This window comes from Salmo salar, chromosome ssa07, assembly GCF_905237065.1.
Source record: "Salmo salar chromosome ssa07, Ssal_v3.1, whole genome shotgun sequence".
Classification (NCBI taxonomy): domain Eukaryota; kingdom Metazoa; phylum Chordata; class Actinopteri; order Salmoniformes; family Salmonidae; genus Salmo; species Salmo salar.
This window is the reverse complement of record NC_059448.1, coordinates 24,313,112-24,328,086: the sequence shown is the minus strand read 5'-3', so window position 1 is coordinate 24,328,086 and position 14,975 is coordinate 24,313,112. Positions and strand designations below refer to the sequence as shown.

Below are 14,975 nucleotides of genomic sequence, written 5' to 3'. Positions count from 1 at the left end.
TGATGAAACTGGCTTTCATGAGGACCACCACAAGAAAGGAAGAGAGTTACCTCTGCTGCAGAGGATAAGTTCATTAGAGTTACCAGCCTCAGAAATTGCCGCCCAAATAAATGCTTCACAGAGTTCAAGTAACAGACACATCTCAACATCAACTGTTCAGAGGAGACTGCGTGAATCAGACCTCCATGGCCGAATTGCTGCAAAGAAACCCCTACTAAAAGACACCAATAAGAAGAAGAGACTTGCTTGGGCCAAGAAACACGAATAATGCACATTAGACCAGTGGAAAAATGTCCTTTGGTCTGATGAGTCCAAATTTGAGATTTTTGGTTCCAACCGCCGTGTCTTTGTGAGACGCGGTGTGGGCACGTCTTCCCTTTGGCTCAGTTGGTAGAGCATGGTGTTTGCAACGCCAGCATGGTGTGTGCAACGCCAGGGTTGTGGGTTCGATTCCCACGGGGGGCCAGTACAAAAAAAATAAAAAAATAAAAAAGAATGCATGAAATGAAATGTAGGAAATGTATGTATTCACTACTGTAAGTTGCTCTGGATAAGAGCGTCTGCTAAATGACAAAAAAAAATCAAAATAAAAGATCTCTGCATGTGTGGTTCCTACCATGAAGCATGGAGGTCTCTCTCTCTCTGTCTTTCTCTCTCTGTGTCACTCACTCACCCTCTTATCTTCTCTGACAACTTCTACCCAGAACATATCATCAAACCTTTGTCCACATTGATTGAAGACTGTCTGTGTGTTCATAGTGTTCTCCCAGACGGTAAACACACTCAGATTGAGTTTTGACCTTGTCTTGTAACAGTCTCATGGATACATGGGTATTTTCAGATAGGAATCCACCCAGACAAAACAGCACCTCAGACTATTGTTAGTGTCCCATTATAGACATCAATACATCAATGAGAAATTTACAATGAAACATGATCTTCTACCCAGAACCAACTGATATTCTCTGTTTGAAGGCTTTGTTTGGTATGTTAGAAATGGTCTCGGACTGTTTCCTCCAGGTGCCTCAGATGTTTTGGTTTGAAGTTTTTCGGGTCACATACTGTTCCCCTGTTTCCTTCTCTCTGTGATACCAAGCTACAATCAGGGAGTGTTTGTTTGGATGGTGTACTGTATAGGAGTAGGAGGAGGGTGTCGATAAGGACACCCCTGTGTTCCCGGGGGGGAGTGGACTCTTCCACGAAGACTCTCCACAGGTCTCCATAGGAGTTTGGCCCAGCGGTGCAGGGCCAAGCATTCCAGGGGCCAGACTTGGTGGTGGTGGTGGTGACATACAGTCGTGGTGACACGCTATCCGCAGTGTCAGCAAATAAAGTCCTTAACTGATGGCTCAGTTTTGGGGCTTTACTTTAATCTTACAGACTTATTGCTTTGTGAACATTTGTTAACACACACACACACACACACACACACACACACACACACACACACACACACACACACACACACACACACACACACACACACACACACACACACACACACACACACACACATATAGAAACACTTAGACATACATTGGCTCAACACTCGCTCACACACACGCATAAACACACACACACACACATCTTTGTGAGGGACAATCAGGCTAACAAGGTGGATGCAGTGAAGTGTAATTCTTGCTCCATAAGCTTGTGGAGAATTTGTGGAAAAACCATGTCCTAATGTGGCCTCCTCTCTAGTCAGCTAAATCTCAACTCCCCATTGCCCCCTCCCTAACACACACACACACATTCTGAGTGAATAACCTGTATTCTTCTAAGTGTAGACTCTGCCCCCTTAATTCCATATTTGATGCAATGTTATCCAGTCGACCTACTGTATGTGTTACCACACTCTGACCTGAAGCTAGTGTGTGGGTGTGTATGTGTGTGTGTACGTATGTCAGTGTCTAAATGCCGTTCATAACCCTAATTAACCCCTCTGCCTCCATCTCTCCCTCCCTCCTTCTCCTCTAGGTTCCTGCGTCTGTGGATCGCGGTGCTGGTGATCTACCCCACCAACCAGGCAGTCATCGCCCTCACCTTCTCCAACTACGTCCTACAGCCCCTCTTCCCAACCTGCTTCCCGCCGGAGAACGGGCTGCGCCTGCTGGCCGCCGTCTGCCTACGTGAGCACCCTATATCCTGGAGGGAGGGGGGGGTGGTGGGGGGTGGAGGGATGTTGAAGAGTTGAATGGATTGAATGTGACCGACAGAGAGAGAGAGAGAGGTGGGGGGGAGGGGGGGAGGGAGGGAGACACTTTCAGCTGTGCAACAATTACAGAAAGTCTTAAAAACTCTTTCAACTTTGTCAACTTTAAATGAGTTATCCTGTAGACACACATTTGTCAACTCTCTGCATGCCAAGGATTCTTTGTTTGTGTTGTAGTAGCGCCACTTGGTGTTTTGGCCATGATCCGAGCTCTCTGACCATGGGTAAAGTCACACATGGATGTGAAAGAGAGAGAGATAGAAGAGTGGAAAGGGCGGGAAAAGGACATAAGAAAGAAAGAGGAGTGAGACATCAACAGAGTGTTCTTTCACAAATCTAAGAATATGGGATCGGTGCCAGCAGTAGCTACACCTGGTTTGCTTTCACCTATCCAATCATATCAGATCTGTGAATGACAGTGAAGGGCAAAAAGAAGGGAACAACTTTGTGAGGTTCTGTCTCTCCTTTTCTCTCTCTCTCTCTCTCTCTCTCTCTCTCTCTCTCTCTCTCTCTCTCTCTCTCTCTCTCTCTCTCTCTCTCACACACATCCTCCTTCTGCCCTTCTTTCTCTTCACCCAGGTTCAAAGAGCATGTAAGGAAGAGAGTGGGTAAAAGAAGGCAGCAAAAAAAACAGCAAGAGTGTAGCAGAGTGGGAGAGTGTTTTAAGACAAACGGATACTTGTGTTTGTTCCACTCTGAGAGTCGTAGTCCCGGACCTCTCTAAGAACTTCACACACGCTGCCCAAATACCACAAGCAGTGCTCAGACAGTCAGTGAGAGACAGACACACCTTTCTAAACAAGACGTTTTGCCGCCAAATTTTTGCCGACTTTTCTTTATATCTGAAAGGTGTTGCCGGCGACAAATTCTGTACTTTTATTTCCTCCAACTGACCTAGTAATCATTGCATTGTTATGTTTAAAATTCCCGCCAACCCCTCAGTATAAATGTCCCCTTTCATCTTACCGGCTTTGGCATGCACTAAACCATGAACATTCTATTGTTGTTCTTTTCCAATTTCAAACTTGTAGCTCATTTAAATAGCAGTCTGGTCCAAATAGCAACTTTACCTGCTCTATTTTGTGCACACAAAAAAACATCAGTTTAAAAATGTATTTTGGATAGCTAAATCTAGCAAGCCAGGCAACTAAGAGCCACTTTATAGAAATGTCTTTGGTTTGTTGCTAACGTTAGCTTGTTAGGTGCCCAATTGTTTTAATAGGCAACATACCGTGAATCCTATGTGGGAAAAGTAAGAGAGAGGGAAAGAGAGAGGGAGAGAGCGAGATGGGGAGAAAGAGAGAGAGAGAGACAGAAAGATTGGGAGAGAGAGAGAGAGAGAGAGATGGGGAGTGAGAGAGCGAGAGAGACAGAGAGGCACAGAGAGAAAGGGAACAGAGAGAGGGAGTACGAACAGTGTGAAGCTAGTTTGTGAAAAGCAACAACCTCCCAAATATCGTCTTCTGTCTGTTAAATCTTTCCAAAAACCCCTAAGAACTGTTTAATTATCATTTTCAAATCAGTATTTTCTAAGAACATCTTATCAATAGATCTTTGCACTTGGATCAATTGTTACTTGAGCAACTGATTAATAGTTTGGGAAACTGTTATTTAGTGTCACCATTCACGTCTACAGTACCCACTTTATCTGTAATGCACCTGTATCCATCTTGTTGCCCATAGAGCAGTACACTCTGATAGCTGAACCCTTATTACAATTCCCCTTTTTCATCCCCCTCTTCCCTCCCTCCCTTTTTCTGCCCTTCCTCCATCTCTGTTTTTTGGGGGGGTTTCTTACTGCCCCTGAACGTACAGTACACTCTGGATCTGTGACTGGCTGACTGTGTCTTGGGGAGGGTGGGTGTCAAGAGATATTCTGTAGGTTGTGTTATACAAGAGGTTTTATGTGTCTAAGAGGGCCGTGAGAGTCCAGACGTCCTTTCTGTCTGTTTTCTATCACAGAGGCCCTAGAAAATCAATATACAATCTATAGCAGGTATGGGGATGTTTTTGGTGAGGGAGTATGTGTTTCCAGTACCTGAATGGTGCTGTACAATCACTTATTCTGACTATACACCAACAAAAACTAAAAACTACAATACAGTATATATATATATTAACTGCCCCCCCCACACACACACACACACTCCTGTACCCCACTCCTGTTTTTGTAAACACACAACCACTATCCATTCATTGGTCACTGGGGATAGACTCATGCTGCAGCTACGGGCATACTTTAGGAAAGTGTTGTGGTTCAGAAACGTGCTGCAAGCCAGCTCCTCCTCTCTCTCTGTCTCCGTGGCCTGGAGTTGCGTGGTGCCTTGTTATGGAGTTCCTCCGAATGTCCCAGTGTGTACTCAGCTTACAAACAGCTGAGAATGGCTCAGGTTCTCAGAACGCGCCCTGTTTCCCAGGTGTTAGCCAGTATATGTTCCTCTTAGCCTGACCACATGTAGAGCAGAGAGGAGTGGGATTCATGCAGTTTTGAAAATGAGAGTATGAGACAGCCTACAGTAGGGCTGATTAAAAAGATTCCCTGCCCTGCAGCACAGGTAAAAATAAAAAACATGTGCTGCCAAGTGGTTATGACTCCACTGTCAGGGGCATTTTGCAGAAATGTCCACGATGTATTCAATTACGTATGTTGCCGCTTGGCATCACCCTGTGAGAGAGCACATCTGTACTGTTCGTTCTTTGTTACATATAGTTGTTGTTTATATTTAGATGTGTGGTTAGACACACACAAACACACACACACACACACACTGCTCAACTCATATGTGGGTGTCTGTATTTCCTGTTTATCAAATCAGAGAGCAGAAACAGCACAGTCTTACTCCCCATAGCGAACACTGGCTCTCCCGTACACCACTACCACTGTTGTGTCTACAGTTGGTTGCAGCTGTTATTTTGTTAGCCTGATCCAAGATTTGTACTTTATGCGCTTTTTACTCTCCATTGTACAACAATATTCAGAGGAGTTGGATAAAGCACACACAGATCTGAGACCAGACTAACTATGTGTTACCGGCTGACAACATGCCCACAGATCAGGCCAAACAGCCCCCTACCCCCTTTCCTCTCACTACCCCCTCGACTTTCCCCAATCCTCTAAACATCATACACTCTTTCACAACAATAAACTACTAATAAGCCCCTACTGACAAGCCCCTCCCTGTTGCTCTCCTCCTCTCCATCTGTGTCTGGCTGAGCAGCCCGTCTGTGTTCCTTGGCAGACCGTCTAGATGAGCTCGGCGGTATTTCTAGTGTGACGTGTGTGTTATGTCATGTGTGAAACAACAGGGTCTTGACAGGGTACCGTAAACCGTATTCAGCCCAGCCTGCAGCCAATAGCTGCACTAATAATACATCAACTGGTGGGTGCTTATGGTCATCCTATTTCACACATGTACAGGTGTGTGTTATACACAAACACGTGTGAATTGGAAATGTTTATTCTGCATAGCACAACTCCCCCTGAGACACCCACTACCGACAGCGACCCTGCAGCAATTAAGATGAAGTGCCTTGCTCAAGGGCACATCAGCAGATTTTTCACCTCGTCGGATGGGGGATTTGAACTAGCGGCCTTTCAGTTAGTGGCCCAACGCTCTTAACCGCTAGGCTACCTGCCGCGCCTATCGTTACTATCACGTCTAACATTACCCGAGTAAGTTAGTATCCTTACCCTTGCAACAGTATGTAAGCAGGTCTGCCAGAACAGCCCATAGACCAGAAGCCTATCTCCTGTTTCTGTAGCATAATGCAGCTTGGTGTACAAGTACACCCCCTGGACAGGACGTTATTCCATTGCGGGGCCATGGTTTCATGTACTGTACTGCAGTACGAGAAAGGTGGAGGTGGGACAGAGTGCAGGACAGACACACTGAGCCCCAGTCAGTGTCTGTGGATAAACTCAGACCCATGAGCCTTTGGCGTGTGCTACGTGTCATTATGTCCGAGAAGTTGAGAGGCGAGGAGAGAGGGGGGGTCCTAGTTCGTTGTGATAGTACAGACCCACTGGGCCCACACTGGTTGAATCCACGTGGTTTGCACGTCATTTCGATGACGTGACGTTGAGCCGGTAGCAAAGGTAGCTGCGTGCGTCACCTTTTGTGACACGTCACGACCAGTTGTGGCACAATGTGTGTTCCTGTAACTCCCGTCACACACACACACACACACACACACACACACACCTTCTTCTCCCTCCTTCCGATCTCTATCCATCCGCTACTACTGTTTCTGTTTCTCAGTCTCCCTCTCCCTCTATTCCTCTCTCCTTACGTCACCATTTATAGTACTATGACCACTAGCTAGTGTCTGTTGCGCTCACACTGATCGCTGTTGGAAACCCTTCCAAAAACAGAAGAGAAGGGAAATATCGTGTAGTCGTGTACTTCTCCCTTTGTGCATTGTTAGCAACAGATCTATGCTGAGTTGATGAGAATTCTATGGTGAGAATTCCTCCAGTCTACTATGTTGTTTATTGTACTGGGATTCGCCATTGTGTTCCTATGTTATTCTGGCCTGGCTAGTGTAATGTAGCAGAGAACAGTGGAGGACATGAATGAATGGAGCACAACGCCCAGCGTGAATTGCATTGTGTTGATCTCTGTTGTGTAATATTTCTTGTAGTTCAATTTAATTCAAGCTTTATTGACAATTGAATCTTTCAATTGAATATAATTCAAGCTTCATTGACAATTGAATACAGTTTAATTCAACAAGCTCTCATGGCATTATAAGTCCCTATCTTATATTGCCACAGCGACAACTCATAAGGATAAAAACACATTTAATCAATTATAACACTCCCTTCTCTCTCTCTCTCTCTCTCTCTCTCTCTCTCTCTCTCTCTCTCTCTCTCTCTCTCTCTTTCAGTTTTGTTGACGTGGGTGAACTGCTCCAGTGTGCGATGGGCCACCAGAGTCCAGGACATATTCACAGCTGGCAAGCTGCTGGCCCTGGCTCTCATCATTATCATGGGCATCGTGCAGATCTGCAAGGGTAGGACTAGGCACCATCTGTGTGTGTGTGTGTGTGTTTGTGTTTGTGTGTGTGTGTGTGTGTGTGTGTGTGTGTGTGTGTGTGTGTGTGTGTGTGTGTGTGTGTGTGTGTGTGTGTGTGTGTGTGTGTGTGTGTGTGTGCGTGCGTGCGTGCGTGCGTGCGTGCATATCACACTCCATACCACAGAGTCTGCCCATCTCGCCATCTCTCTCATCTCTCTCTTGGTCCAAAGACACAAAGACACCAAACCCCACTGACATCCCATCACTGGGTCACTGTGGACTCAAAGTCTGGGTCACTGTGGACTGAAAGTCTGGGTCACTGTGGACTCAAAGTCTGGGTCGCTGTGGACTCAAAGAGTGTGTCCCAAACGACACCCTAATCCATATATAGTGCAATTCTTTTCACCACAGCCCTATGGGCCCTGATCGAAAGTAGTGCACTATATACAGAATAGGGTGCTGTTTGCGACACAGACATAGCTTCCCTATTCACAGAGATAGAGGTCACAGTTCTGGGGCCTCTGATAAAACTCACATAGTTAATAGAGTTTTAATGTGGTTTTCATCCCAGTCATGTGGGTTAGTTAGCATAACACTAATGAGGGTCAGTTATGAGAGAGACAGACAGACAGAGACAACAGTGACAATAGGGCTGTAGACACAGAGAGAGGAGAGAGGGATTCTGAGTGTTGGTGTAAGAATACAATGGGTGAGAGTATGGGAGAATCACCAACCAGAGAGAGATGGGGACAAAGAAAGAGTAAGAGCAAAAACCGAGGGAGAGAGGCAGGGATAGAGGCAGACAAGGACAGAGAAAGAAGGAGAGGAAGAAAGAGGGAGGCAGGAAGAGAGATTAAGGATGCATGCATGACCTGTTCATATTGGCATGACGATGAAAAGATGAGACTAGGAGGAAAGGACAGAGATAGACGGGGTCGGAAGTAGACATGGTGTGCAAGCCAATAGTGGTTACTCTGTCTGTCTGTCACACACACATGCACACACTGCGTCCTTAATGTTATGTCCTATGTGTGACCTGGCAGCTCCCTTATCAATCTGCATTGCTATAACAGAGGCAGTAGTAGTGAACCAATTTCACAAAGCTAAAATCTCTACACATCCCTAAAAAATCCTCATTCAATTTGTTTTAATAAATACGTATTTCACAAAATACAAAATCTAGGCCTACACCACCCTAAAATCTAGGCCTACACCACCCTAAAATGTAGGCCTACACCACTCTAAAATCTAGGCCTACACCACCCTAAAATCTAGGCCTATACCACCCCAAAATCTACGCCTACACCACCCTAAAATCTAGGCCTACACCACCCTAAAATCTAGGCCTATACTACCCCAAAATCTAGGCCTACAACACCCTAATATCTAGGCCTACACCCCCCCAAAATCTAGGTCTACATCACCCTAAATTCTAGGCCTACACCACCCTAAAATCTAGGCCCACACCACCCTAAAATCTAGGCCTACACCACCCTAAAATCTAGGCCTATACCACCCCAAAAATCTAGGCCTACACCACCCTAAAATCTAGGCCTACACCACCCTAAAATCTAGGCCTATACTACCCCAAAATCTAGGCCTACAACACCCTAATATCTAGGCCTACACCCCCCAAAATCTAGGTCTACATCACCCTACATTCTAGGCCTACACCACCCTAAAATCTAGGCCCACACCACCTTAAAATCTAGGCCTACACCACCCTAAAATCTAGGCCTATACCACCCCAAAGTCTAGGCCTACACCACCCCACAATCTAGACCTACACCACCCTAAAATCTAGGCCTACACCACCCTAAAATCTAGGCCTACACCACCCTAAATTCTAGGCCTACACCACCCTAAATTCTAGGCCTACACCACCATAAATTGTAGGCCTACACCACCCTAAAATCTAGGCCTATACCACCCCAAAGTCTAGGCCTACTCCACCCCACAATCTAGGCCTACACCACCCTAAAATCTAGGCCTACACCACCCTAAAATCTAGGCCTACACCACCATAAATTCTAGGCCTACACCACCATAAAATCCTCATTCTAAACCCCATTCGTTCGCTCTTCTTCCCCTCTATTCCTCTCTACTCCTCCAGGGGAGTACTATTGGCTGGAGCCAGCCCATGCCTTTGAGCCCTTCCAGGAGTACGACGTGGGGCTGATAGCCCTGGCCTTCCTACAAGGCTCCTTCGCATACGGAGGATGGAACTTCCTTAACTACGTCACTGAGGAGCTGGTTGACCCCTATGTGTAAAGCCCTACTACAATTAGTCTATACATGTGTCCCAAATTATATATTTTTATATTATATTTGAGAACTGGACTGATACCTACTGAATGAGACCTACATGTCTTTAATGAATGGTCTACCTTTTTGGTCTACCTTTTTGGTCTACCTTTTCCCCATCCCTCTCTCTATTCTGAACTGGACTGATACCTATTACCTACACGTCTTTAATGAATGATATACCTTCCCCCATCCCTTCTCCCCCTCCCTCCATTCCTCTCTCTATTCTAGGAATCTTCCTCGTGCCATCTTCATCTCCATCCCCTTGGTGACGTTCGTGTACGTGTTTGCCAACATCGCTTACGTCACCGCCATGAGTCCTCAGGAGCTGCTGGCCTCCAACGCTGTTGCTGTAGTGAGTAGCTCCACCCACCATTCTGCCAGGAGCAGGAAGCAGCTTTGGGTTTATTCACGTTCAAACTCAGTATTAACAAAGGCCTCTGGCGCCCCCTTGTCGGTCACAGAGAGTTAATGGTCCTTAAATTCAGATTCAACTTTGAATTCTGCTTAGTGGAGTGGCATATCTGTACCATATTATCAATCAACTGATGCTACAATTTTAACTTTTAAGTGTATAAGTTTCAAACCTTGTGGTGTAGCTATGTAGCAGTTCATTGAATGTGTAATTGTGTGTTTCACCATATTCTCTTTTCCCCTCTCTTCCTCCCTATATTCCTCCATCTATTCCTTCCTTCCTTTCTCCCTCCAGACGTTTGGTGAGAAGCTGCTAGGCGTGATGTCATGGATCATGCCCATCTCTGTTGCTCTGTCCACCTTCGGAGGGGTCAATGGGTCCCTCTTCACCTCCTCACGGTATTCTCCTCCACATTATTTATCTGCCTCGTCTATCTCTATCTATCTCCATATACAGTACCAGTCAAAAGTTTGGACACACCTACTCATTCCAACATTTTCCTTTATATTTGACTATTTTCTACATTGTAGAATAATAGTGAAGAAATCAAAACTATGAAATAACACATATGGAATCATGTAGTAACTAGAAAAGTGTTAAACAAATAAAAATATGTTTAGAATTTGAGATTATTCAAAGTAGCCACCCTTTGCCTTGATGACAGCTTTGCACACTTTTGGCATTCTCTTAACCAGCTTCATGATGTAGTCACCTGGAATGCATTTCAATTAACAGGTGTGCCTTGTTAAAAGTTAATTTGTAGAATGTCTTTCCTTAATGCGTTTGAGCCAATCAATTTCAAGAACTTTGAAAGTTTCTTGAAGTGCAATTGCAAAAACCATCAAACGCTATGATGAAACTGGCTCTCATCCTCTGCTGCAGAGGATAAGTTCATTAGAGTTACCAGCCTCAGAAATTGTATCCCAAATAAATGCTTCACAGAGTTCAAGTAACAGACACATCTCAACATCAACTGTTCAGAGGAGACTGCGTGAATCAGGCCTTCATGGTCAAATTACTGCAAAGAAACCACTACTAAAGGACACCAATAAGAAGAAGAGACTTGCTTGGGCCAAGAAACTAACACAATGGACATTAGACCGGTGGAAGTCTGTCCTTTGGTCTGATCAGTCCAAATTTGAGATTTTTGGTTCCAACCGCCATGTCTTTGTGAGACGCAGAGTAGGTGAACGGATAATCTCTGCATGTGTGGTTCCCACCATGAAGCATGGAGGAGGAGGTGTGATGGTGTGGGGGTGCTTTGCTGGTGACACTGTCAGCGATTTATTTAGAATTCAAGGCACACTTAACCAGCATGGCTACCACAACATTCTGCAGCGATACGCCATCCCATCAGGTTTGCACTTAGTGGGACTATCATTTGTTTTTCAACAGGACAATGACCCAACACACCTACAGGCTGTGTAAGGGCTATTTGATCAAGAAGGAGAGTGATGGAGTGCTGCATCAGATGACCTGGCCGCCACAATCACCCGACCTCAACCCAATTGAGATGGTTTGGGATGAGTTGGACCGCAGAGGGAAGGAAAAGCAGCCAATAAGTGGTCAGCATATGTGGGAATTTCTTCAAGACTATTGGAAAAACATTCCTCATGAAGCTGGTTGAGAGAATGCCAAGAGTGTGCAAAGCTGTCATCAAGGCAAAGGGTGGCTACTTTGAAGAATCTCAAATATAAAATATATTTTGATTTGTTTAACATGATGATGAATATATTTTGATTGGTTGGTTACTACATGATTCCTTATGTGTTATTTCATAGTTTTGATGTCTTCACTATTATTCTACAATGTAGAAAATAGTAAAAATAAAGAAAACCCCTTGAATGAGTAGGTGTGTCCAAACTTTTGACTGGTACTGTATATCTTTCTCTGTGAACTCTGTCTTTCTAACTAATTTCTCTTCTTTTTTTATCGATGTACTTATCCCTTCACGTCACCCTTTCATTACTCCGTATTGTTGTACTGCGTTAGATTGTATTAGTAGTTAACCTGTCTCTCTCTCACTCACTCTCGATCTCTCTCTCTTTCTCTCGAACAGGTTGTTCTTTGCTGGAGCCAGAGAGGGCCACCTCCCCAGTCTCCTGGCCATGATCCACGTGAAGCGTTGTACCCCCATCCCTGCTCTGCTCTTCACTGTGAGTGCTAAATCCTTTCTATCTCTCTCTCCATCTCTCTTCCCCTCTCTCTTTCTTTCTCTCTATCTATTTATATACACAGTACACTATACAGTGGCAAGAAAAAGTATGTGAACCCTTTGGAATTACCTGGATTTCTGCATAAGTTTTACATCAAATTTGATCTGATCTTCATCTAAGTCACAACAATAGACACAGTGTGCTTAAACTAATAACACACAAATTATTGTATTTTTCTTGTCTATATTGAATACATAATTTAAACAAAATAGATCTCAGAAGACCTAAGATTAAGAATTTTTGCCTTGCATAAAGCTGGAAAAGGTTACAAAAGTATCTCTAAAAGTCAGTCCATGGTAAGACAAATTGTCTATAAATGGAGAAATTTCAGCACTGTTGCTACTCTCCCTAAGAGTGGCCATCCTGCAAAGATGACTGCAAGAGCACAGCGCAGAATGCTCAATGAGGTTAAGAAGAATCATAGTGTCAGCTAAAGACGTACAGAAATCTCTGGAAGATGCTAACATCTCTGTTCACGAGTCTACAATATGTGAAACACTAAACAAGAAAGGTGTTCATGGAAGGACACCATGGAAGAAGCCACCGCTGTCCAAAAAAAACATTGCTGCACGTCTGAAGTTCGCAAAAGAGCACCTGGATGTTCCACAGTGGTACTGGCAAAAAATTCTGTGGACAGATTAAACTAAAGTTGTGTAGTTTGGAAGGAACACACAACACTATATGTGGAGAGAAAAAAGGAGGGAGCATCATGGTTTGGGCTGCTTTGCTGACTCAGGGCCTGGACAGCTTGCTATCATCGACGGAAAAATTAATTCCCAAATTTATCAAGACATTTTGCAGGAGAATGTAAGGCTATCTGTCCGCCAATTGAAGCTCAACAGAAGTTAGGTGATTCAACAGGACAACAACCCAAAATACAGAAGTAAATCAACAACAGAATGGCTTGAACAGAAGAAAATACACCTTCTGGAGTGGCCTAGTAAGTCTTGACCTCAACCTGATTGAGATGCTGTGGCATGACCTCAAGAGAGCGGTTCACACCAGACATCCCAATAATTTTGTGGAACTGAAACAGTTTTGTAAAGAGGAATGGTCCAAAATTCCTCCTGACTGTTGTGTAGGTCTGATCCGCAACTACAGAAAACATTTGGTTGAGGTTATTGCTGCCAAAGGAGGGTCAACCTGTTATTAAATCCAAGGGTTCACATACTTTTTCCAACCTGCACTATGAATGTTTACACAGTGTATTCAATAAAGACATGAAAAATTATAATTGTTTGTGTGTTATTAGTTTAAGCAGACTGTGTTTGTCTATAGTTACATGAATGACTTAGATGAAGATCAGATAAAATTTTATGACCAATTTATGTAGAAATCCAGGTTTATTCTAAAGGGTTCACATACTTTTTCTTCCCACTGTATATACAAAAGTATGTGGAAGCGTGGAGGCTATTATAGCAGCAAAGGGAGGACCAACTCCATATTAATGCCCATGATATTGGAATGAGATGTTCGACAAGCAGGAGTCCACATACTTTTGGTCATGTTGTGTACCTTATATTTTCATATACTGTACCCATATTGACCCATTCTCTCCCTCTCTCCCTCCCTCCCCCAGTGTCTGTCCACCCTGTTGATGCTGTGCACCAGTGACATGTACACCCTCATTAACTACGTGGGGTTCATCAACTACCTCTTCTACGGGGTCACTGTCGCCGGACAGATCGTGCTGCGCATCAAGGCACCCGACATGCACCGACCGATCAGGGTGAATTTCAAAGAAGACATTTTCTTGGCACTGGGTTCTAGAGGCTATATTTACTAAACGTTTCCAACAAATCTTAATTTAGGATACACTTTATATATACTGTATCTTATTTTTTCTCCAAACTTTTTATTTTACTTTTTAATTGGACGTCCCACTTTAAATATTTGTCATACATCTATCTTATTATGATATTTTAGCACCCTACTCCTCTTACACCATTTAAGATAGAAATTACATTCAAACTTTAAAATGTGTAGACTGGTCTGGATTAAGTTGCTTGCATACAACTTTTTGATAATATTTGTACTTTTTAACCTATTACACTTTTTGTCCTTAAAAAAATCAAATCCTCCACTTGAATGGGATTTCTTCAACCTTCTAAACGTCCCATTGTTATAAACTCCCATGACTTCAAACATTCTATTCACTGTCAACAATGTCATTTTTGACACAAATCAGCTAATTTGACCACTTTCCCCATTGTCTCACGTTAGATGAGTTAGACGACCGTCTGCACTGATCTGTCTGATAACGCGCACTCATGGGATAACTAAAAATAACTTTGGCTGTTCTAACATTAGAAAATGTTACCAAGGTGACATCGTCCACTGAACCCCATTTCATCCTCAATGGAGTTAATCTTACCAAAAACTATAAACCTGTAGCTATTATTGCATTTTTTTGCATGAGCAAGTCTTACCTTTCCTAATTCTAAACTAAGGTGTTTTGTGGTAGTAGACCAGTATTCATGACATTAGAAATGTGCACGAAAATTAGTGCGTCAGCTTGCTGAACCAGTCTCAAATCAATCCATATGAAAGAAGAGGCAGAGATGCTAACAACGCCAGTTCACACACTCAATGCTGTATATTCTAGCTAGCTAGGTAGTGTAGTGAAGTTGTAGCTAATGCACAAATACGTTTTCATGATATCTGTTCTGCTGTAATAGTGCGCCCAGTTCTACAGCACAGCAGACTGTCCTCTGCGACATTATCATCTTGTTGGACAAATGTTACAAAGTACCGAGGCACAGTGCCAGTTATCAGTCAGATACTGTACATGCTGATTTCTGAGAACAGTCCAA

The 14,975-nt window shown here is 43.8% G+C and overlaps 1 protein-coding gene across 1 annotated transcript in view; it reads left to right on the top strand.

The window, feature by feature from the left end:
- The window catches only part of slc7a8a (solute carrier family 7 member 8a), a 37,725-nt gene that overhangs the window by 19,264 nt on the left and 3,486 nt on the right, over window positions 1-14,975 (top strand). Inside the window, exons 4-10 of the mRNA XM_014207036.2 lie at window positions 1,978-2,129; window positions 7,100-7,225; window positions 9,341-9,494; window positions 9,763-9,886; window positions 10,241-10,344; window positions 12,006-12,102; window positions 13,742-13,891. Coding sequence (XP_014062511.1) covers window positions 1,978-2,129; window positions 7,100-7,225; window positions 9,341-9,494; window positions 9,763-9,886; window positions 10,241-10,344; window positions 12,006-12,102; window positions 13,742-13,891 — 907 coding nt within the window. The remainder of the gene's footprint in view (window positions 1-1,977; window positions 2,130-7,099; window positions 7,226-9,340; window positions 9,495-9,762; window positions 9,887-10,240; window positions 10,345-12,005; window positions 12,103-13,741; window positions 13,892-14,975) is intronic.